General features: G+C 43.4%; 1 protein-coding gene across 1 annotated transcript in view; it reads right to left on the bottom strand.

Moving 5' to 3' along the window:
- Positions 1-23,731, bottom strand: part of LOC125452167 (adhesion G protein-coupled receptor F5-like) — an 81,073-nt gene that overhangs the window by 51,574 nt on the left and 5,768 nt on the right. The window contains exons 2-3 of the mRNA XM_048530237.1: positions 9,120-9,236; positions 5,540-5,606 (exon numbers count right to left, since the gene is read on the bottom strand). Of these exons, the coding sequence (XP_048386194.1) occupies positions 5,540-5,606; positions 9,120-9,224 (172 nt within the window). The 5' untranslated portion in view covers positions 9,225-9,236. The remainder of the gene's footprint in view (positions 1-5,539; positions 5,607-9,119; positions 9,237-23,731) is intronic.

Below are 23,731 nucleotides of genomic sequence, written 5' to 3' on the forward strand. Positions count from 1 at the left end.
AAACCTTTGGTTGGGCTGGGCCTGACAGAGCTCCAGGCTGAAGTCCTCTGCCATGAGAAAACTAAAAATTCGATTAGAAGATGTACAGGTTGTGCACAGAGCAGTGGGGATCAGAATGGTAAAAAGGAAAAAGGTGAGCAAGGAGTACTGTGATCGGAAGGTGAACCCTGTAGTATCGGGAGTACAGCAGCAGATGATGTTACAAATTTTCCATTCAGGAACATTACTTTCCCTGAGATACTCCTATATCCACTCGGTGGTGGATAAGGCCAGCTGTCTGTGTACAGAATTTTTCTAGATACAGCAAAAGCTGGGTAGGATTATGTTAATCAATTAAAGGCCTATAGAGCCCAAAGTAACAGTCAGAAACACCACATGCTCCAAGGGGAAGTAAGGAACGCAAACACTAATGCAAATCCTGATATAAATCCAGACCAGTCATTGATCCAAACCCAATCCAAGTTCCTGATCCCGATTCAGGATCAGCCCCAGTTACTGGTCTAGGTCAGGATCCTGCACAATGTCCCCCTTGAGGCTCCAACCAACCAACTGGACCACAGCTGGCCCCACCAATTCCGAAAGAGGAAAGGCTTCAGGGCACAGCAGCCCTGAAGTAAAAGGGATGGTCATAGATAGTCTGCCCAAAAAGTATCCTATGTTGCACCCTAGCCTAGAGACAGAGACAACCCTTTACGAAGGCCGTCATTCAGATATGGCCTGGCAGCCAAGTACTCCCATCTAGTTGGGGGGCCTGATTCTCTCTCTCTCGCCATAACCTGGTACTTCACTAACTCATCCTGGTCATACAGGAACATTGTCATAATCCTCTGTTATCACTGCAGTCTGAATCTGCCAGTCCACGCTGGTTATATAGGGATACAGCACTGTACAATATGATAAATATCATCATCATTTTCCTCATTTTGGCCATCTTCATCCTGCTGCCATTTCTCATCATCTCATTTTTATATTCAAATCAAAGGCCTTTTTGTCTTCTGGCCATTTTTCATCTCGTCGTCTAAATTTTAATCATCTGAACCTCTGATGGTCCCTATGCACTGACCCACTTCCAATCCTCATTTTGTATTCACAGAGGTCAAGCCTGAGGTGAGGCTTGATACAGACAATTGATCGACAAAAGGGGAATTGGGAGAATTTAATAAAAACAAATGTCGGGAGGAATTCTGCCAAGCATCAGACAAGACCAGACACAGTTAGAAAAAAGTGGTAATGGGAACTGCAGATGCTGGAGAATCCAAGATAACAAAGTGTGAAGCTGGATGAACTAAGCAGGCCAAGCAGCATCTCAGGAGCACAAAAGCTGACGTTTCGGGCCTAGACCTTTCAGCCCGAAACGTCAGCTTTTGTGCTCCTGAGATGCTGCTTGGCCTGCTGTGTTCATCCAGCTTCACACTTTGTTACAGTTAGAAAAAAGCTTCTACAGACAGTGAAGGGTAGAGAGGGATCGAAACTTGGTCAAATGTCTAAGGATAATAACAGATGCTACCTTGATCCCCTCTCCAGGATAATGACATACAGCCTGTTGGTCTACATCATCCACTGGATTTTCAGTATACAATCGTTGGAAGCATTTATAGGGCAAGACTACACATGTCCCGGCTGGAGGTGGTTTGACCCACCTGAGGCAGGCAAATGTGAGGATGATGTTTTGTGGGTCCATTCCAACAAATGGGAGATGTTCGAGTATAGCAACCAACTGGTTGTGTATAGGAGGTCACATGGTACCTCAGGTGGGAGCTCAATGGGAACAAATACCATTGGTGACTGGTGACCCTTTTCCATCGACAGATGTAATGAAATGGGATGTTTGGCTACCAGAGAAAGGGCTAGAAACACCAAATCAAAATCGGTATGGGGTCATTAAGGGGGAAAATGTCAGCACAATCCAAGAGGGATTGTGGTTAGAAAACAATGGCATTCTTCTATACACTGTTATGAAAGAGGGACATCTCAAAGGTTCCACTCTGGATAGATGTCAGTAGACAAAACTAGTAATTGTGCATCCCTCCTGCATATCTTCAGATGAACATGCCTTATGTGTTTTTCGGGCAAATGCTATTCTAAATTGCACCATAGAGATCTGGAGTCTGAATGCAGACATCACCATGATAATGTATAAGGAGAGCAGGGATTACTGAAAAAAAAATGGAAGAACTGCAGAATCAGGAACAAAAACAAAGTTGCTGGAAAAACTCAGCACGTCTGGCAGCATCTGTGAAAGAAAGAAACATAGTTAACATTTCGGGTCCGGTGTCCCTTCCTCAGGACTGATGGTGGCTGGGAAAATATCATTTTATATGTAGAACAAAGTGAGCGGGATTGGGTAGTGAGTAAACGATAGGATAGAACCTAAAGAGAGAGGAGAGCAGTTGGACAGACAAAGAGTTGATAACAATCAAGCTGGGAGGGTGATTAGTTGTTAATGGGGACTATTAGTGATTAATAACAGGTAGTGTGTAATGGCATGCTATGTTGTAACAAGGCCTGGTGTGTGGGGTAGGGGTCTAAGATATAGGAGAGCTTAGGCCCTAAAATTACTGAACTCAATATTGAGTCTGGAGGGTTGTAGATCCCCAAGTGGAGAATGAGGTGTTGTTCTTCTAGTCTGCATTGAGCTTCACTAGAACACTGCAGCAAGCCAGAGATCATAGCTTCCCTAAAGTACTAACAGTACACGACCCTCACAGGTAACATCCAAAACACTAACTTTGTAGTTGACCACGTATACCAGCCAGGGTAGGCCTAATTGAGCTCAGACATCCACAGAGGAGTGAGATCTTTTTGAATGCCAGTGACAAACTCAGACAAACTTTAGGGGATTACTGGGAGAAGTATGACACTGATATTGAACTACTATCAGAAAAGATTACAGCAGATTTGGACACAATTGGCAGATGCTCATAAAATTTTTGCTACTGTTATTCAGAAGGCAGAGCAAGTTCAAAAGAATATCAGGGAAATTGAAATGATTAATCTGGAGGGGGTAGATGATTTCTGGGGCCATCAGATACAACGGTGGGTATATGTCCTATCACATTTGACTGTGTAAATCATCCTATTTAGTTTGATCGACCTCACTGTCTTCTCAGCTAAATTTGTCCACTAGATGAAGAAATTCATCCACAAACTAACTATAGATTCTATGAGTTCTGAGGAAGGGTCACCGGACCGAAACGTTAACTGTTTTCTCCTTCACAGATGCAGCCAGAACTGCTGAGCTTTTCCAGCAACTTTGTTTCAGTATGGATTCTATGTACCGAAAATAGGAGCCAAGAAATTAATTAATCCAGGCTTTGTCACAAAAGGACTCCGTAAATTGGTACATAATATGAATTATACACTATCAAGTGCTGCTAATCTGAGCCTGTGATCCAATCTTTGCTAGATCAACAGACGGGTCTGCGGTCAAGTGCCACAGTCCCAAAGCTGGGCAATCTAAACTGGACCACAGCCAGAGAAATCAGGCTTGACTAAAATTGGCCAAACTAAATTAAACAGCAACTGGCAGTTATTAGCTACAGAGAACAGTGGAAACTAAATTCAAAGACGTTGCACAAGGTCAAAGGTAAGCCAGCCCAAGAGTTGTGTATTGGAAAACAGTCAGTCAGACCGTCTGGCATCTTGGTTACCGGAGTATGCGCACTTGGCATCTCCTTGGCATGACAACAGTGAAGGATGTTGGCATGATACCATTGGAAGATTTAAACCCAGCTCATGACCCCATTGGCCAAAGGCTACAGAAGATTCTGGAAGGTCTGGGGTGAGGAGGGTATAAACATACACCTGAAACAACCCCCTCAGCAAAGACCTATGTCAAAGAGTTGCAGCAAGACTTGCAGTGGAAGGCTGAATGTCAATCCAAGAAAACCCAGGAGAAAATCCACCCTGACCTGCGAGACCCACCTTCATGGAAGAGAGCCAGCCCGATGTTGGAGATTGCAATGGTCCACCTCAAACATGTGGATCGTGCAGGTATTGCCCTTTCTCAGATGGATAGAGCTAGATACAGAGTAAATATTGTGGGAATTTTGGAAATGCACACATGGTGTTTTTAAAAAGGTATATTTTGTTTCTTAAAATCAAATTGAACGAGAAATTGAACTTTGCATCACTTTGTCTGCCTCACTGAGAACAGGGCTTGGGTAACTTTTTTTGTACACAAATTGGTCCAAGTGTCCAAAGCACAGACATCACTGTACACCATCTTTCTGATCCTCTTCCCCAAGCTCAAATTGATAGACATTAAATTGGGTATTTTGTTGACTAATATTCATCACCCTGTCTTCCAGAGCTTTTCTCCATTTCACCAGATGCTTGCTCATAATTCCCACCATGTGCTGAAATGTGTCATCTGCAAACATCATTGACAATGGCACTTACTTTCTCACTTGAACTGTTGGAACATACATAACAATCTGGATGGGTCTCAGTGCTGACCCTTTATTATCTAACATTACTCTTGGTATTAATAAAAGAATAAATTAGTTTCCATTTGGTAGCCCTATCAATGTAATATTGTGTCATTACATATAATAATGTAAATACAAATGTTACTTTAAAATTGTGTACTAATATGGCCAACATTAAAGAGAATCATGTATTTGAGCTGAGCATTGTTACATTCAATATGTTTCTTCTTACTGGCTCTGTCGTCCCTCAGAATGAAAGTTACTGGTCTATAGTTTACATCAAAGATCCATTTCAATGTTTTCAGGAGAATTCTTTGGGGTGAATTTCACAATCTAATCTGGGTGATATCGTAATCTGGAGAATAGAGGGCTTATCCTTTAAAATAAAAAAAAGGCTTCACACCAATTATCTATGAAGAAATATCAGCGTTAACATTTCGTGTCCAGTGATCCTTCCTCAGAACACTGGGCCTGAAACATTAATTCTGATTTTTCTTCACAGATGCTGCCAGATTTGCTGAGCTTTTCCAGCAACTTCCATTTTTGTGATCAGAGATAATGCGAACTGCAGATGCTGGAGAATCCAAGATAACAAAGTGTGGGGCTGGATGAATACAGCAGGCCGAGCAGCATCTTAGGAGCACAAAAGCTGACGTTTCGGGCCTAGACCCTTCATCAGAAAAGCTTTTCTGCTGAAGGGTCTAGGCCCGAAACGTCAGCTTTTGTGCCCCTAAGATGCTGCTTGGCCTGCTGCGTTCATCCAGCCCCAAACTTTGTTAACTTCCATTTTTGTTCCTGGTTTACAGCATCTGCAGTGCTTTCGGTTTTTAGTTAACAATTATTCCAGCTTAAAGGATTTCAATGATTTCAGTTTCAATTACAACGAGGTATTGTGGCATTCTCCCTAGTACTTTGAAATTCAGACTTTAGTTACATCCATTAAACGCTTCTTTCCTTTTGGCAAAAAAAATTCAAAAGTCAATTTGACAATTTTAAACAAATCTTTGTCCATAAAGACAAGTTAAATTAGGAAATCATTTCTGAATGTCACCTTAATCTTTAAAAACCCAAAGGAAGACCCAAAGCAATAGCATGTACTTATCTCCCACCATTTCTTTTCAGTCTGTTGTGATGGGTTTGATTGTGACTGTCTTCTGCCAAAGAAGGTTCTTCTGCCTAAATTGAAGTACATTGAGGTTATTTGATTGCACAGTTCTGTCTAAAAAAAACACAAAATTCACTCAAATAAAAAGTTGAAAAAAACATTGATGTTCACACCAAAGTGCAGAAAATTAGCATGCAGGTGCAGCAAGCAATCTGCAAGCTAATTGCACGCTATGTTCCTTCTTTTCTTTCTTAGGATGTGGAAATCACTGGCAGCAGTGGTGTCGTCCACCCTCAATTGTGGAATTGAATGGCTTGCTGGGCAATTTTAGAGGGCTGTTAGGAGTCAGCCATATTGCAGTGGGTCTGGACTCAGACATAGGCCAGGTAAGCAGTTCATTCCCTAAAGGATATTATTGAACCAGAAGGGGTTTTACAACAATCAATGATTGATGAATTTGCTTGAGATTGTACCTGGAACACTGTGTGCAATTTTTCATACAATCCCTACAGTGTGGAAACAGGATCTTCGGCCCAACAAGCCCCTCAGATCATCCCACCCAGACCCATCCCTCAAAATCCACCTAATCTACACATCCCTGAATGCTATGGGCAATTTAGCACTGTCAATCTACCCAGCTTACATATCTTTGGACTGTGGGAGGAAACCGGAGCACCCGGAGAAAACCCATGCAGACACAGGGAGAATGATCTGTATGTGCTAGGAAATATATGTTTACATTAGGTGGGTATCGATGACTCACTAGATTAGTCCTTGGGATAGAGTTTTATGATGATGGACTGAGTAAATCTGTATGTATTCTCTAATGTTTAGTGAAGTAGGAGGTGTTCTCATTGAAAATATGATACACTGATGGGGTTTGATCGGGTAGATGCTCAAAGATCATTTAAGCTTTTGGGGCATTTAAATAATGGATGCATCGTCTCAAGACGTGAAGCCAATTACTTAGGGATTCATTGCAGAGAAATATTACTTTACTCAAAGGTTTATGAATCTTTGGAATTCTGTCCCCCAGAAAATTGGGGAGTCTTCACTGTTAAACACAGATAAATCTAGAATAAGTTGATATTTAGTCTCTCAAGTATTCAAGGGATCATATGAATAGTTAAAGTCTGTGATCAGCCATGATTGTACTGAATAGTACAGCTGACTCATTGGGTTGAATAGTCTCCTCCTGCTCCCATCTCATGTGTTTTTTGTTCTCTCAGATATCTGATGAAATTTAAAATGGAAAATGTCAAACAGTTGTGTATGGACGGGAAACCTCTCTACATCAATAGTTTGGCAGCGGATGCATCGTTTTCAATAACTGTGACTCATTTATTTGGCCACTGAGAGGAGCCTTAAGTTACTAAAGCTGGTCACTTGATCACACTTAGTACAATGATGGTACCACAAGATACAAGTGTGTGAAGATGGAACTTTTTCTCCTAACTTATATGAATATTATTGTGTGACTGCAGATTGGTGAAGATGAGACTAAGTGTCTTTTCCTCCTTTGTTGGTCTTGTCCCACCTGCTAAGAGTCTAGCAGTGACGTCCTTTAGGAATCCTTAAGCTCAGTATGTACTTTGGTTGCTGAGCCACTTTTATTCATGGTTTTTGAAGTCCCTCACACAGAATACATTTTGGGCTCTTGCCACCTTTACCAGTTCCTCCAAACAGTGTTAATCATGGAGGAATACTGATTCATCAGCCAAGCACAGTCAGCCAGAGATCAGCACGAGGTTTTCTTGCCCATGTTTGACCTCATACTATGAGACTTCATTGGGTCCGGAATCAATGTTGAGGACCCCCATCATAACTGCACACCATTATGCCAAAGCCTCTACTGGTGATGGTATTGTCTGCAACATTGTGGATAGGGTATGATTGCATGGGGGTATCATTGTGCATCACACCATTGCTTGCCAGTTTGTGGACTCTGTCTCCCAGTTTTAGCCTAGCCTCATATTTGGGGAAGGAGGACTTTGCACATTTGATGGGTGTGAGTTTGGCATTGTTATCTCTGATGCCAGGTAGTTCCTCCATTTCCTTTCCTTCACTAAGGTGTCTGGTGTCATATGTAAGCCAGAGAAGATAAGCATGACAGTTTGGCTGTCTGAAAGGTGTTTATGAACCAGCGATTCTTACAACCATCTGCCATGGTGGAATTCAAAGTCAGGCCCCTAGAAAGTTAGTTGCGTCTCTGGATTACAAGTCTAGTGACTGTGTGTGTGTGTGTGTGTGTGTGTGTGTGTGTGTGTGTGGTCTCACAGTGACCTAAGTCATAACATTGGGTGCGCATGGCACAATCTTTCAAGGTATATTCTCTCAAAAGCAAGGTTTACAATCAATATACCTTGTCCCAGATTCCAACATTGGGCTCAATTCTGCTCTGCCTCCTCACAGAAATACACCCAGTGAAACAACAACTGAGCCCAGGAAAGCTGTCCCTAATCTTGATATTTCAGCCATGCTTCAGACAAATCCCAACCAAACTTACACTTCCTTTATGTGATATGATTGCACTTTGTATTAATTGAATTTTCCCCAATGAAAAGCTTTCACTTCAGTAAGAGCAAAGATTAAAAAAAATGAAATGAGAATTTTAGTCATTTTTCTTTCTGACATAGATAATTTATAGAAATCATTTGGAAATGGCCTAGTGATCGTAGAAACCCTACAGTGTGGAAGCAAGCCATTTGGCCCAACAAGTTCACACTGCCCCTCTGAAAGGCATCCCGTCCTGACCCATTCCCCTACCCCTACATAATAAAATGTGAGGCTGGATGAACACAGCAGGCCAAGCAGCATCTCAGGAGCACAAAAGCTGACGTTTCGGGCCTAGACCCTTCACCAGAGCTCTGATGAAGGGTCTAGGCCCGAAACGTCAGCTTTTGTGCTCCTGAGATGCTGTTCATCCAGCCTCACATTTTATTATCTTGGATTCTCCAGCATCTGCAGTTCCCATTACCCCCTACCCCTATATTTCCCTTGTCTAACCCACCTAACCTAAACACCCCTGGGCACTATAGAATGGTCAATCCACCTAACCTGCACATCTTTGGACCATGGGAGGAAACCAGAGCACCCAAAGGAAACCCATGCAGACAGAGGGAGGATATGCAAACTCAAAACCAGACAGTCACCCAAGGCTGGAATTGAACCCCGGTCCCTGGTGCTGTGAGGCAACAGTGCTAACCACTGAGCAGCTATGCCACCCCTGTGGTATTATAGCTGGACTATTAGTCCAGAGACCAGGTAATATTTTGGGGACCCAGTTTTAAATCCTGCCATTGCAGATGGTGGAATGTGAATTCAATAAAAATCTGGATTTAACAGTTTAATGATGACCATGAATCAGGAATTACTGATTGTCAGGAAAATCTCATCTGGATTCACTAACGTCTGTTCGGGAAGGAAATCTGCCATCCTTACCTCGTCTGGCCTACATGTAACTCCAGAACAACAACAATATGGTTGACTTTTAACTGCTGTCTGGTCAGTTAGGGATGAGGAATAAATGCTGGTCCAGCCAGTAATGCCCACATCCCATGAATAAATAAAAAAATGTTACTCACCATTAGAGAAGGATTTGATCTGTGTAGCAGACCAACTTCAGCTTGTGCACAATGACAAACTAGCAACAGCAACAACCAGAATAATATTGTCTTAAATTGGGGCATTATTCCAGGTGTCTAAAACAAGAGAAATATTGACATGAATACAGAAAGCAAAGAAAATGCATAAGTAGAAAACACAGTATAGTTGCAAAAGCAGAATACTACAGAGACTGGAAATCTGAAGCAAAAGCAGAAAACATTCTTGGCACATCTGAACAAACCTCTGGATTTCTCAAACTGAGAAACATTTCAGCACAGGAGAAACTGCTCTGAAATAATATATTTTCTGTTTTAACAACTGCAGTATATAGTCATCTGAATAATTTAGTTATATGAAAGTGATGCAAACAGTGTGGAGCCAGTCTGTGGTGAGTTACAAAGTGCATTTGACAAGAGTGTCTCATGATTATGATGTTTCTGGTGGTGAAGTGTTGTCATCAGGACAAGTCACATGAAGATTTCTGACTGGTGTTGCATTGCTTGTATTTCTTCTCTTCAACATTGCCACATTGCCTAACATGTCCCTAACCCTACATGTTTCTTCTTCTGATCAACTTCACTCGTGCGCTTTTTTGAATTTTTACATCTGTTTTTTTTCAGTTGTAAGTGAAATATAATTTCTTAAACTCTGCACAAGTTAATTGATCCTTCTCACCCTACTCAAACTGGAAGCACAGCTTAAAATCTAACTAACATTCTTTTACGAAACAGGGAAAAACACAAAACTTCATTTCCCATGGTTTTGTCCCCAGAGGGCAGCGTCACTCAAAACTTTAACAATGACATTCCTACTGTACTGCCACCTAGTGACTGTCCACACTGTGAACAGAATCACACGAGTATGTCAGATAACAAGGTGTAGAGCTGGAGGAACACAGCAAGCCGAGCAGGAAGGCTAATGTTTTGGGCTTAGACACTTCTTGTTGCTTTGCCGCAGCTGATTACTGCATTCATGTATTTCAACACAAGCAGAGTGCTGCAGAATTTAGAATGAGAGACAGAAAATTTTGGCAGCATCCAGCAAGTTATTCATGTTCATTAATGGGATGTGGGTGCACTGGCTGGGCCAGCATTTTTATCTCTAATTGTCCTTGAGAAAGTTGTGGCGAGTTGTCTTGTTGAAATGCCATAATCCGTCTGGTGTAAATTTAAATTTGATTTATGGTCGGCTACACAATTGCAAATTATTCAAAGTTGTCTTGTTCAAAATTTCTTGCTTTGTTCTTCAAAGGGATTATGATTTAAACATAAGCTTGTGGAGGCTGTCAAGAGAATGGATCAGGTCTGAAAGTATTACGGTCAGGGACAAGGCTCCAGGACATTGACCCAGGGATACTAAAGGAATGGAAAATATTTCCAAGTCACGATGGGGAGGGGAAATTGCAGGTGCAGGCTGCTGCCCACGTCCTTCTCAACAGTAGTTGACTTAGGTTTCAATAATGATTTCTGCAGTACATGATGTAGATTGCACATATTGCTATTCCTGAGTGTTGGTGGTAGAGGGAATGAATGTTTTCGGATGCAGTTCTGAACCTTTCCTTACGTCTGTGAGCACAATATCCTAATTTGTTATAAACAGACCCTGGTGATATTCTCGGAGTTAGATGTTACCCCAAATTGTTAAGCCTCCATGTGAGAAGGGATGAATTGGCTCACCCTCTTTATTCCTGCATTACTTCAAGTGGTTACAGCACAGTTAGTTTATAAAGGATCGCATCCTTTTGGATGCCTTTCTCTCATAAATGAGTGAGTTTGTAAGTTACTTACAGAACCTCACAAAGGAATAAATAACTCAACACATATATGCCAGCGCACAGTCTTATTGTGCATCTTGGCAAGCTTTTCTAGTCCAACCACAACACTGACATGAAACTGATAAGGTGGAAAATCACTGAAGAATGCCCTTCCCTTAAGAAGTAAGGCAATTCCAAACCAATGCTGCCCCTTCATCAGCCGAGTGATGGAAACTGTCACCAACAGTGCCAGCAAGTGATAATTACTCAGCCCTAACCAGCTTAGTTTGGGTTCTGCCATAATTCCTTTGAGTAGGCAGCAAAGAGGGTATTTAGGGTTAATGGTGTTGGGGTTTGGCGTTTGTCAGAGTGAGTGAGGAAAGATATTGCAGGCAATAATGGGAGTGGCAGTCCAGAAGCCTTGTTAGTTGGGTACAGTGGCAGAGATAAAGTGAGTGTGAGGTTTTGGAGGGATGATGGTGGCACTTACACTGGCAGAGTGGAGAAGGTCATTAACCTTCTTTCTACAATGCTGGGTATTCCTGCAGATGGCTGAGACTGCTACTGACACTGGTGACAATTTGAACCAGGCTGTCATGGCTTGGTGTCATGGCCTCGTCTGCTTGTCCTGTGAGAATAGGAGGTCCCACCTGCACACCACCCCATCCAGTAGGACCTCCACATCCCTGCCCTGCAAAATAGGGCAAATGTCAAGAACCATGCAGGCAGCTCCAGACTGACTGTACGTGTCAGAATGCATAACAACCTGTTAAAGATGGTACTGGCACCAGAGATACTGGTTAATTCTGGGATATCCCAGCAGTGGCAATCTGTTCCGGGAATGTCATATGATAAGACAAGGTTAGAATCAGGCATGAAGGGCAACAAGGAAGTAGAGTCGGTATTTTATACAGCGCATTTGCTAAGATCTGGTGAGAAATCTGATTAGGTCTTGCAGTGAAAAGCCCTTCAAAAACATCAAGGGAACTCGTACATTGCCAAAAAGACATAAAAGTCAGCCCAGGCTCTTTCAAGGACATCATTCAAATCAAATCTCGCTATATTTGACATTAATTGAATGAATAGCTATACAGAAACATACTACTATTCCTACACATACATTGGAACATTTTTCTTTACCTAGACTTAACCTTTTGTCAACAGGCATAAGCTTATAGGGGCATAGTCATTTGCCAGAAACTTTACAATGGGGAAGTGATTGAAGAGGCGGCTATTAAGTTGGATCCATTTTAGAGCTGATGTCTTTCTTGTAATGATGTAGTACAGGTCATGGTGAGGTTATCTTTTGGTCCAATCAGGGCAAAATAATTCCCATTAGCAGAATTTGGAAGAAACACACACGAGGAAATAATTGGAGGTGATTTCCTAATGACATATTTGAAATGTGGGCTGGGATTTCTTAATGAGCTAAATCAAAGTTGGTTAAGTACATGAACTTGGCAAACCATGATGATTGATGAATATATGTGCGTGAGGGCTTAGGTTAGTTGGGGTGGGAATTGGGGGCGATTGGGAATTGGGATAGAGGAAGGGGAGTTGGGTGTTCTATCTAAGGATGAGGTCATGAGGGCATTGGGTCTCAGGTGTCCGACAGCCATCAGTGGGGTGAGGGCTGATGCTGGAGAATGTGTCTTGGAGAGGCCCGTTAGGAGTCCATGGAAGATCGGGTGGTGGTTGCGGAGATGGGACAGAGGATCAGTTATGTATCAAGGTTCAGGCTTATAGTTAGTCAGTAAGTTACAGCAGGTTTAAAAACCTCTAATATTTCCTACATAACAATTCAGGTAATCGAATTGAAATTATCCAAAGTTTCCAACTCTATTTCAGTGTTGGGGACTTTTCAGACGATTCTAGATCAGGGTAATTACTGACTTATTAATCCTGCAGAATTAGATATGTCAGGACTTGTGCATAATGCCGACACACAACTTCAGTTGACAATTTGGCAGAACTATTGTCCTACTGGAAAATTTGAATCTACTCAACTACATTTCTCTTCCTTCTTCAAAAATATCAACCGGAATATTTACCACAAAACTAGCTATACCTTATTAGGTTGATCTGGGATATGGAGGGATTTTCGTATGAGGATAGGTTGGGTAGTTTGGATTTATACTCAGTGAGGGTTAGAGGACTATTGCAACATAAATGGATCATAAAGGCTTACCATCATGGAGGTCAGAGAGGTTGATTAACCCTTGTGGCACCGCCAAGGACCACAGAGCATAATTTTAGAGTGTGGGCTTTCCCATTTAATACGGAGATGTGGAGGATATTTTTCTCTCTTAGAGGGTCATGAATCTGTAGAGTTCTTTACCACAGAGGTCCTTTGAGGTAAGTAAGTATACCTAAGGCTGAGGCAGACAGATTTCTATTCAGGGAGGGAATCAATGGTTGTGGGAAAACGGCAGGTAAGTAGAGTTGAGGATTATCAGAGCAGCCATGATTTCACCAAATCAGCAAACTCAATGGGCCAATGGCGCACTCTACGTACATTATATTTTGTTCTTATGGTCAGTTTACATAAGTTACATATAAAGCACAGGATAAAACAGATAAGAGGACAAGAGAGGCAAAAATTCATAAAAACTCATTCCAATGTCTGATAAAAGACAGACAGGTGATAATAGATTGGGAATACATTGTTTCCCAAATACATTCCAGATGTGTGAGAGCTGAGTCAAAAGAAAATCCCGCCTATTACCAAGAAGGCAAAATTAGTGGTTTTGATGGCATGTATTATTCAATTTGTTCAAATACTTTAGAAGCATTAGCTAACATAAATGAGCCGGTAATACAAGTAAGCTGCCACTTTAATGTTACTCCAAATAAGCAATCATTATAATTTTAACAATATTGAAGATCCACTTCCATGTAAAGTTATCAATGTCAGTGGCATAATATTATGGGGAAAAGGGATGAAATGAAGCCCTATTTAAATGTATATGGCCATGTTTTTATCCTTCAGAACTGTTCAGACAGTTTCAGAGATAATGGGAACTGCAGATGCTGGAGAATTCCAAGATAATAAAATGTGAGGCTGGATGAACACAGCAGGCCAAGCAGCATCTCAGGAGCACAAAAGCTGATGTTTCAGGCCTAGACCCTTCATCAGAGAGGGGGATGGGGAGAGGGAACTGGAATAAATAGGGAGAGAGGGGGAGGCAGACCGAAGATGGAGAGTAAAGAAGATAGGTGGAGAGAGTATAGGTGGGGAGGTAGGGAGGGGATAGGTCAGTCCAGGGAAGACGGACAAGTCAAGGAGGTGGGATGAGGTTAGTAGGTAGATGGGGGTGCGGCTTGGGGTGGGAGGAAGGGATGGGTGAGAGGAAGAACCGGTTAGGGAGGCAGAGACAGGTTGGACTGGTTTTGGGATGCAGTGGGTGGGGGGGGAAGAGCTGGGCTGGTTGTGTGGTGCAGTGGGGGTAGGGGACGAACTGGGCTGGTTTAGGGATGCAGTAGGGGAAGGGGAGATTTTGAAACTGGTGAAGTCCACATTGATACCATATGGCTGCAGGGTTCCCAGGCGGAATATGAGTTGCTGTTCCTGCAACCTTCGGGTGGCATCATTGTGGCACTGCAGGAGGCCCATGATGGACATGTCATCTAGAGAATGGGAGGGGGAGTGGAAATGGTTTGCGACTGGGAGGTGCAGTTGTTTGTTGCGAACTGAGCGGAGGTGATCTGCAAAGCGGTCCCCAAGCCTCCGCTTGGTTTCCCCAATGTAGAGGAAGCCGCACCGGGTACAGTGGATGCAGTATACCACATTGGCAGATGTGCAGGTGAACCTCTGCTTAATGTGGAATGTCATCTTGGCGCCTGGGATAGAGGTGAGGGAGGAGGTGTGGGGACAAGTGTAGCATTTCCTGCGGTTGCAGGGGAAGGTGCCGGGTGTGGTGGGGTTGGAGGGCGGTGTGGTGGGGTTGGAGGGCAGTGTGGAGCGAACAAGGGAGTCACGGAGAGAGTGGTCTCTCCGGAAAGCAGACAGGGGTGGGGATGGAAAAATGTCTTGGGTGGTGGGGTCAGATTGTAAATGGCGGAAGTGTCGGAGGATGATGCGTTGTATCCGGAGGTTGGTAGGGTGGTGTGTGAGAACGAGGGGGATCCTCTTAGGGCGGTTGTGGCGGGGGCGGGGTGTGAGGGATGTGTTGCGGGAAATACGGGAGACACGGTCAAGGGCGTTTGACCCTTGACCGCGTCTCCCGTATTTCCCGCAACACATCCCTCACACCCCGCCCCCGCCACAACCGCCCTAAGAGGATCCCCCTCGTTCTCACACACCACCCTACCAACCTCCGGATACAACGCATCATCCTCCGACACTTCCGCCATTTATAATCCGACCCCACCACCCAAGACATTTTTCCATCCCCAACCCTGTCTGCTTTCCGGAGAGACCACTCTCTCCGTGACTCCTTTGTTCGCTCCACACTGCCCTCCAACCCCACCACACCCGGCACCTTCCCCTGCAACAGCAGGAAATGCTACACTTGTCCCCACACCTCCTCCCTCACCCCTATCCCAGGCGCCAAGATGACATTCCACATTAAGCAGAGGTTCACCTGCACATCTGCCAATGTGGTATACTGCATCCACTGTACCCGGTGCGGCTTCCTCTACATTGGGGAAACCAAGCGGAGGCTTGGGGACCGCTTTGCAGAACACCTCTGCTCAGTTCACAACAAACAACTGCACCTCCCAGTCGCAAACCATTTCCACTCCCCCTCCCATTCTCTAGATGACATGTCCATCATGGGCCTCCTGCACTGCCACAATGGTGCCACCCGAGGGTTGCAGGAACAGCAACTCATATTCTGCTTGGGAACCCTGCAGCCACATGGTATCAATGTGGACTTCACCAGTTTCAAAATCTCCCCTTCCCCTACTGCATCCCTAAACCAGCCCAGTTTGTCCCCTCCCCCCACTGCACCACACAACCAGCCCAGCTCTTCCCCCCCACCCACTGCATCCCAAAACCAGTCCAACCTGTCTCTGCCTCCCTAACCGGTTCTTCCTCTCACCCATCCCTTCCTCCCACCCCAAGCCGCACCCCCATCTACCTACTAACCTCATCCCACCTCCTTGACCTGTCCGTCTTCCCTGGACTGACCTATCCCCTCCCTACCTCCCCACCTATACTCTCTCCACCTATCTTCTTTACTCTCCATCTTCAGTCGGCCTCCCCCTCTCTCCCTATTTATTCCAGTTCCCTCTCCCCATCCCCCTCTCTGATGAAGGGTCTAGGCCCGAAACGTCAGCTTTTGTGCTCCTGAGATGCTGCTTGGCCTGCTGTGTTCATCCAGCCTCACATTTTACAATGTTCAGACAGTTTTGTTGGAGACTATTCTGTTGGTGCAGCTCAATTCATCCTCTTGAATTCACAAATGTGCCAGCATCATCTAACAGGAACTGGCCAATCAGTGAGTAACCACAGAAATGCTCATCTGAAACTATTGCTGAGCTATGCAGTTACTATCAGTGCATCATGTGCCCTGTACGGGGGATGGGAGCACCACGCTGAAAGTGGCTACTGCCATCTTTCTTGAAAATAACCAGAAGTGACATGCCACCAGGTTCTGGCCCAACTGGCTTATTTGAAATCACAAGCTTTCAGGGTGCAGCCCCTTTGTCAGGTGCAGTGAGAGAGCAGAGCACACAGACACAGAGTTTACAGGCAGAGAGCTCAAAAGCAGAGAGATCAAAAGATCATACAACTGGTGAGTAGTGTTTCAGATGAGTGGTCTTTGTAGTTGATCCAGGAGTATTAGATGGTGATTAAAGTGTTGACAGCTGAATAACCAGTGAAGGGATGATTTATAATTTGATTAAGTGAGGCAGGGAGAGAATTACCAAAAATTAAGAATAAGATGGTGCTGGAGACAAACTAAGTGACTGGAATAACATGATAGGTTAAAGAGTTGCATGCCAAGGGTCTACCCAAAGTAACAAGTAACCCAAAACTGTACAAACTAATTAGGGTAGAGAGATCATAACAATTTATCAAGTTGATGGTGTCAAAACAGGAGAATAAGGAACATTCTCCAGATACAATGTCGTGGGGTCACATGTAGCGCGACATGAACTCAAGATCATGTTTGAGGCCAACTTCATGGGTAAGGAACTTGACTGTCAGTTTCTGCACAGAAATTTAGTGTTGTTGTATATCTCAAAGTCACTCTTGGAGAGCAATTACCTGAAGTTCGGAGCTGACTGCCTTTAACCACTGAAGTGTACCCTGACTGGGAGGAAACATTCCTGTCAGGCAATCATTGTGCGGCGACCATTCATCCGTTGTCATAGCATCTACATAGTCTTGTCAATAGACCATGCTTTGGGGCATCCATACCTGCAGCATATGAGATAGACAACATTGGCCTAGTCACATAAGTATCTGCAGGTACATGGTGGGTGTTGTTTCCATGTGTGATGGCAATATCCACGTCGAAGATCAGATATGTCTTTCAGAGGTTGCCACGACAGAGTTGTGTGGTGTTGTGATCGATGTTGTCCTGAAGGCTGGATAGTTTGCTGCAAACAATGGTCTGTTTAAGGTTTGGTGGTTGACTGAAGTGGAGGTGTAGAGAAGATCTTGGCGAGATGCTCATCATCATCGATGACATGTTGAAGGCTATGAAGAAAATGGTGTAGCTTCTCCGCTCTGGGGAAGTACTGGGCAACAAAGGGTACTCTATCAGTCGTGTCCTGTGTCTGTCTTCTGAAGAGATCATTGCAGCTTCTCACTGTGGCATTTGGAGCTGTCGATCAATGAGTTTAAAATCCTACGAGGGTGTACTTCGAAACCTTCAGATGTCCATTGCACTCCTTGTCTGAGCAGAACCTATCTATGTGCAGGGCTTATCCGTATGGGAAGGCTTCTTTAATATGTTTAGGGTGGAAGTTAGAGAAATGCAGCATCATGAGTTTATCTGTGGGTTGTGGTACTGAGGTGCCCATTTTTGATGAGATGCATGTGTCCAAGAACGAGACTGATTCTGAAGAGTAGTCCATGGTTCGTCAGATGGTGAGATGAAGCTTGTTGATTTCGCTATGTAATTGTTTAAGTGATACCTCGCCGTGAGTCTAAAGGAAGAAAATGTCATCAATGTATCTGGCATAAAGTGTTGGTTGGAGGTGCTGCGCAGCAAAGTATGCTTGTTCGAACTTGTGCACTAAAATGTTGGCATATTCGGGAGCAAATCTGGTCCCCATGGCTGTTCCATGTGTCTGGATGAAGGATTGGTTGCGGAAGGTAAAGATATTGTGGTTGAGGATGAAGTGGATGAATTGTAGGATGGCATCTGAAAGTTGGCAGTTTGGTGGTATTGAGTACTCAGCCTGTTTTAGTGATGTTGTCATTGTGGGGGAGGCTGGTGTAGAGTGCTGAAATGTCCGTTGAAACAGAGGAATTTCCTGGTTCGACTGGTCCTTGGGCGTTGAGTTTCTGTAAGAAATCTGTACAGTCATGACACAAACTGGAGGTTCCTCATACAATGGGTTTCAAGATAACCTCGACATAGCAAGAGAGGTTCTCATGCAAGGTCTCTTGCCTGATATGATGGGATGTCCAGGTGTTGGCCTTGTGCATCTTTGGAAGTCTCCTACACACGAAATACGTGGGATGAGAGAGCATGCTCTAACGTTCTGGATCAAAAGTCTTGATCAGTCAGTTGAGTTGATGGTTGTGTCCTTTGGTTGGATTGGCAGGTAGTTGTCTGTAGTGTTCCTGGTTGTTCAGTTGTCAGTATGCTTCTTTGCAGTAATCCATTCTATTCGGTATATCGATAGCTCTCCTTTGACTGCTGGTATGATGACAATGTTAGCAATTGGTCTTGAGAGCATGGATGGTGATGTGTTGTGCTTGGGTGACATTCTGTGCCACCTTTTGAGTATGAATCTGGCGTTAACACATTTCCTGATGGTTTGATCATACATATCCAGCCTATGGCAGCGGCCTTCCCAGAGGGGCCTAATTCAACTCCATCTTCTTTGGTCACTGCACCATGGATCTCCCTGCTGACTGTTCCAGTTTTGTTGGTTGTCTCATTAGGATAGCTGCTGACATCTTGGGGTTTATGGAAGAATTCCTGGATCCTCATTTGCCTGATGGAGTCCTCTGTGTCAGCCATGAGACCAATGGGGTCCATTTTTGTACTGGGGCAGAAATTGAGTTCTCAGCTGAGAACACCAATTTCGTCTGGCTGATAGGTGTGGTCAGATAAGTTGACGATGGATTTCTGCAGCATACACAGCAAAACTACCACTTGTGTCTATGACCTAGAGGCAATGTCCACAGGGAGTAGTTGTCGGTCAGGACAAGGGAAGATACTTTCAGTCAGGGAGTCCTGCCACTGTAAGTCAAGGGCATCATCTTTTATTAGACTTGGGGCTTCAGCATGATCCATCATCTACATCAGTGGGTCTGTATCTCTGCAATCCAGGGAGTGGACTATTGTTAGTCCTGCAGGTCCAGCACAACCTGCAACAGTGTTAAATCAATTGGGGGGCTACACACAGATCAGCCAGGGGGCTGTTCAGTTATCAGTTGGGCTGTCCTTCATGTTGTTTATAGGGTGGACTACATTCAGTCTTGGAGGTCAGCTCACTGGAAGTCACTGGAGATTACCAGGGGCCACTGCTGTGATATGGAAACTAGGGAAGTCAATTATGGGCACTGAAAGCAGTGCACTACAATTAGAAGGGGACAATGATTGTGAAGGGGAGGTAAGTCAAATGATCATATAAGGCTGGCGATGATAATATATTGAAAGACATGCTGTGGGAGGAGGAAAATGAGGGTTAGCAATGGTCGCAACTATCCTGGCTTTGGTGTTGCACAGTGCAGCATGTTCATAGAATCATAGAATCCCTACAGTGTGGAAGCAGGCCATTCAGCCCATCAAATCCACACCAACCCCCTACCATGTCCCTGTAACATTTTTGCATGGCTAATTCACACAGCCCACACATCCCTGTATACTCTGGGCAATTCAGCATGGCCAATCCACCTAACCCACACAAGTTTGGGCATGGGAGGAGACCAGAGCACCTGGAGGAAACCCACACGGGTGTGGCAGAATGTGAAAACTCTACTCAGACAGTTGTCCAAGGCTGGAATCGAAACCAGGTCCCTGGTGCTGTGAGGCAACAGTGCTAACCACTGAGCCATCATGCCACCCAATAACTGATAAGCTATAAGCTACATTGGGAATTAGGGAAACAGTAGTACTCTTTTATTCAGGATTGTCAGAAATGATACTAAGGATGGCTAGACCATGGAGCTTGGTTTCTAAATAGCAATATCTTTACAACTTGTATCTGCGATGTCATCTCAGCATTATCACCTATGTGCCCTGAGAAGCATTTCTCTTTGGTTCCCTTCCCAAAACATATAAGATGAACGGCAGCTCGTGTGTGGCAGCACTTGACTGAGTACGTGGCAGGCCTTTACAAAAGGCATCAGCACTGGGAAACCTGGGTGACCTTGGCAATGGCAAGTACTTCTGCCACTGGTGAGAAGGAAGATAAGACAAGTGGGACATCAGGGAGGTATGGCACATAACTAATGTGGTGAGTTTCAGAAATTGGCTTGAGGAATTTCTCTAAGGCTCAAGGAGAAAAGCTACCCCCACTACTTACCAAAATTCATACTTAGCCAATTTCTGGATAAAATTCCATCTTAGGAAACTAATACGGAAAGCAAAGCAGAAATTTGAGGAGACGACCTTAAAAGTAATAGCATAATAGAAGTAATCTGCACATAACACAATAAAAGTGAGATTTGACGTGGTGAAATGGAGCCAAAAGGCTGAATCTAGTTATAGAGATGGAAAGAGTGTAGACAGCTTAAGTGATCAGCAGATTGCATGATGAGCTAGTTAGAAGATCTGCGCTGGTGTTTTTTGAGAGTTTATCCCAGTTATTTTAGAAGCTGTTAGACCTTCACCCTCACAGCCGTTACAAACCCATCCCTGCCTCACTACCATCACCTCAGTAATATTCCTGTTTCTGCTCCTATGTCTTCTGTTCTTATCGACATGAGAGCAGGACTTCTTCATTTAAAAAAACATATTTAAAAGTTCCAACAAGTCTTCCTGACTCCTCAACAAGCATCCCTTGGGATGAGGTAGGTGGACAAAGGATAACGTTATCAACAGATCACATTGGCGCAGAGAAGAAAGTTGGTGGCACTATGAAATGCCAGGCAGATTTCAGAATGATTTTGTTACATTTGAGATAATTCTAGAACTTAAAGAAGGACATCCAGAATGAGTGATGCACATCATTCTTTGCTGCATTAAAAAATTTACAATTCTCTCATTAGCATCACTTTGTATCTCCTTCTTTGATTGGTTGGCCATTCTATTTTTTTCATTACTATTCATTTCCAAGAGTAAAATGATGGTGCATATTTGAGAACCTCATGTGGTAGAAGATCTGCACAATATTAGGATTCCAATAGTATGTTCTGTTACTTCCCCCATTGAAAGATTCTGCCTGTGAAACTGGAAAACAATGTGATCGTCTTCCTGGGTTGGGGGTTCCTCTGACTGCCCCAACTTAGAGGCAATCAGAGGTACTGATGGGTTAATGACATTATCTACAAAAGCCAGCTCTTTGTTTTTGCCTCTGACTCCCCTCTCTCTACAGCGAGAAACAGATTTTAAGCACTTAGCCTGTGATAGGTTTCGATACTCATCCTTTCTTGCCCTTCGGCTCTTGAGCCATTTAGTTGGGAGACACTATATGTTAGTTACCACCAAACACACTTGCACCTACGCTTAAGAAGAAAAATTGTCCCTGTAAGTTCTGTCTGCGATACTTTTCTTTTCAATCAAATCAGCCTTGGGAAGTTCCTTAATTTAAAACCACTAAGTGACATTTGCCTATGCTGCTGTTTACAAACCAATTGGATATTAATGAGTAAATGAACAGTCTTATGCACCACCAGACAAATGACTGCAGGTATGGGTCCTGAGACTGCTTAAGCGCAATAAATGTAAAAATCATGATTATATTGTATATCTTGCAAATACAGAGAAAGATGTCTATTATTTAGTGGATTCACTTATGTGCAATGAAGCTGAATGATATGCATCTTCCCGCAACTAGCTCAAGATGGAGACGTTGATCACCCTGATAGCTATCAGTTTCTTTTTTGGCTGTTGGATGTTGTCAACAGATGCTTTGGAACCAGTGGAAAAGGTCTGTTTGCAACTTTTGGTTTGACTCCTAAGAAATTGCCGTAGTCGCTGCATGAATGGAATGCTCAATGAGCCTCGAACACCACCGAATACAACAGACTGGTTATTTCTAATCTTCATTCTCCTCTACTGAATTAACCACTAAAATGCATTAAATTCAAGTCTGTCTCTCAGTTTTCTGAAAATTACCACTACTTTAAATTTTTGTTACTAGTGGTCACTGAGTCCTAAATCTAAGATACTCCAAACCTATTTGTTATGACCTGTCAGTGTCTCTGCTGTTTAGGATTTTCATTCGTCTTCCCAATCCACTTGGAAGCCATCAACTGTTGTCCTAAACCGTTCCCTAAAACCCTTCCAAACAATACTGTAGATTCTTTCTTCCTACCCATTGAATGCTAATCGCTTCCAGATTCTTATTTAATGCATTCTCCAGCACATTAACGATTAAAGCCTGTTGAATCTTGAAACAGGAAATAAAATTTAAGAGATGGTAGGAACTGCAGATGCTGGAGAATCTGAGACAACAAGGTGCAGAGCTGGACAAACACAGCAGGCCAAGCAGCATCAGAGGAGCAGGAAGGGTGATGTTTCAGGCCTAGGATTTCTGAAAAAGGGTCTAGGCCCGAAATGCCAGCCTTCCTGCTCCTCTGATGCTGCTTGGCCTGCTGTGTTTGTCCAGCTCAGTGCCTTGTAATAAAATTTAAGACGTATTCAGGTCTGTGGCTTTCTAAATGTTCTTCAGATTATAATATTACTTCCTTGCGTTTTCAAAGCTTCATGCTTTGTTTCAAATTGACATAGGTAACTGCACCTCACCCCTGCAGTAATTCCCCTACTTCAATTAATTTCATGCTTAACTCACTTACTTTTATAGCTCCTTTAACATAACGAAATGTCACAAAGTACTTCACAGAAGCAACACTGAATTTGGTCAGATAACCGATAGCATAGTCTTAACAGGCAGTTTTGGAAATGTCTTGGGGAAGGAAAGTGAGCTAGAGAATTTCAGAGCTCTGATGTAAGGCTACTAAAGGCACAGTCACCAACAGAGGACTGATTAAGATTTGAAATGGTCAGAAGTCAGAATTAAAGGAGTGCAGATATCTTGAAGAACTGTAGGTCTGGCAGATTTTGAAAATATACAGAGGGTTAAGGTTGTGCTGCCATTTGAAAATATTTTAAAATCAAAATGCTGTTTGACCAGGAGCAATTGTCGGTTAGAGAATACAAACGTGGTAGGTAACTGGAACTTCTTGTAAGTTAAGAAGCAGGCAACAGCATTTTGAATAATTTTAGGTTTGCTAAGAGTTATCATGGGGAGACTAGACAGTTGCATATTGGACTGGTAAATTCCAGAGGTTACAAAGGCATGAATGAATATTTCAGCAACAGCTGAGATGACCTGAACTCAGCTAATGTAACAATTGAAAATGAACTGATCTAATGATGACATGATTACATGGTTAGAAGCTTACCTTGGGTTCAATTAAGTCAGCAAGATTCCAAATAATCTAGTTTAATGCTAAGTAGTTGAAGAGGGGCAGGGTTGGCAGCTAAGGAATGAACTTGGAGCAGTTACTTAATACAGTGCCTTCAATCTCTTTATACATAA

Source organism: Stegostoma tigrinum, chromosome 4 (genome assembly GCF_030684315.1).
Source record: "Stegostoma tigrinum isolate sSteTig4 chromosome 4, sSteTig4.hap1, whole genome shotgun sequence".
Lineage (NCBI taxonomy): Eukaryota > Metazoa > Chordata > Chondrichthyes > Orectolobiformes > Stegostomatidae > Stegostoma > Stegostoma tigrinum.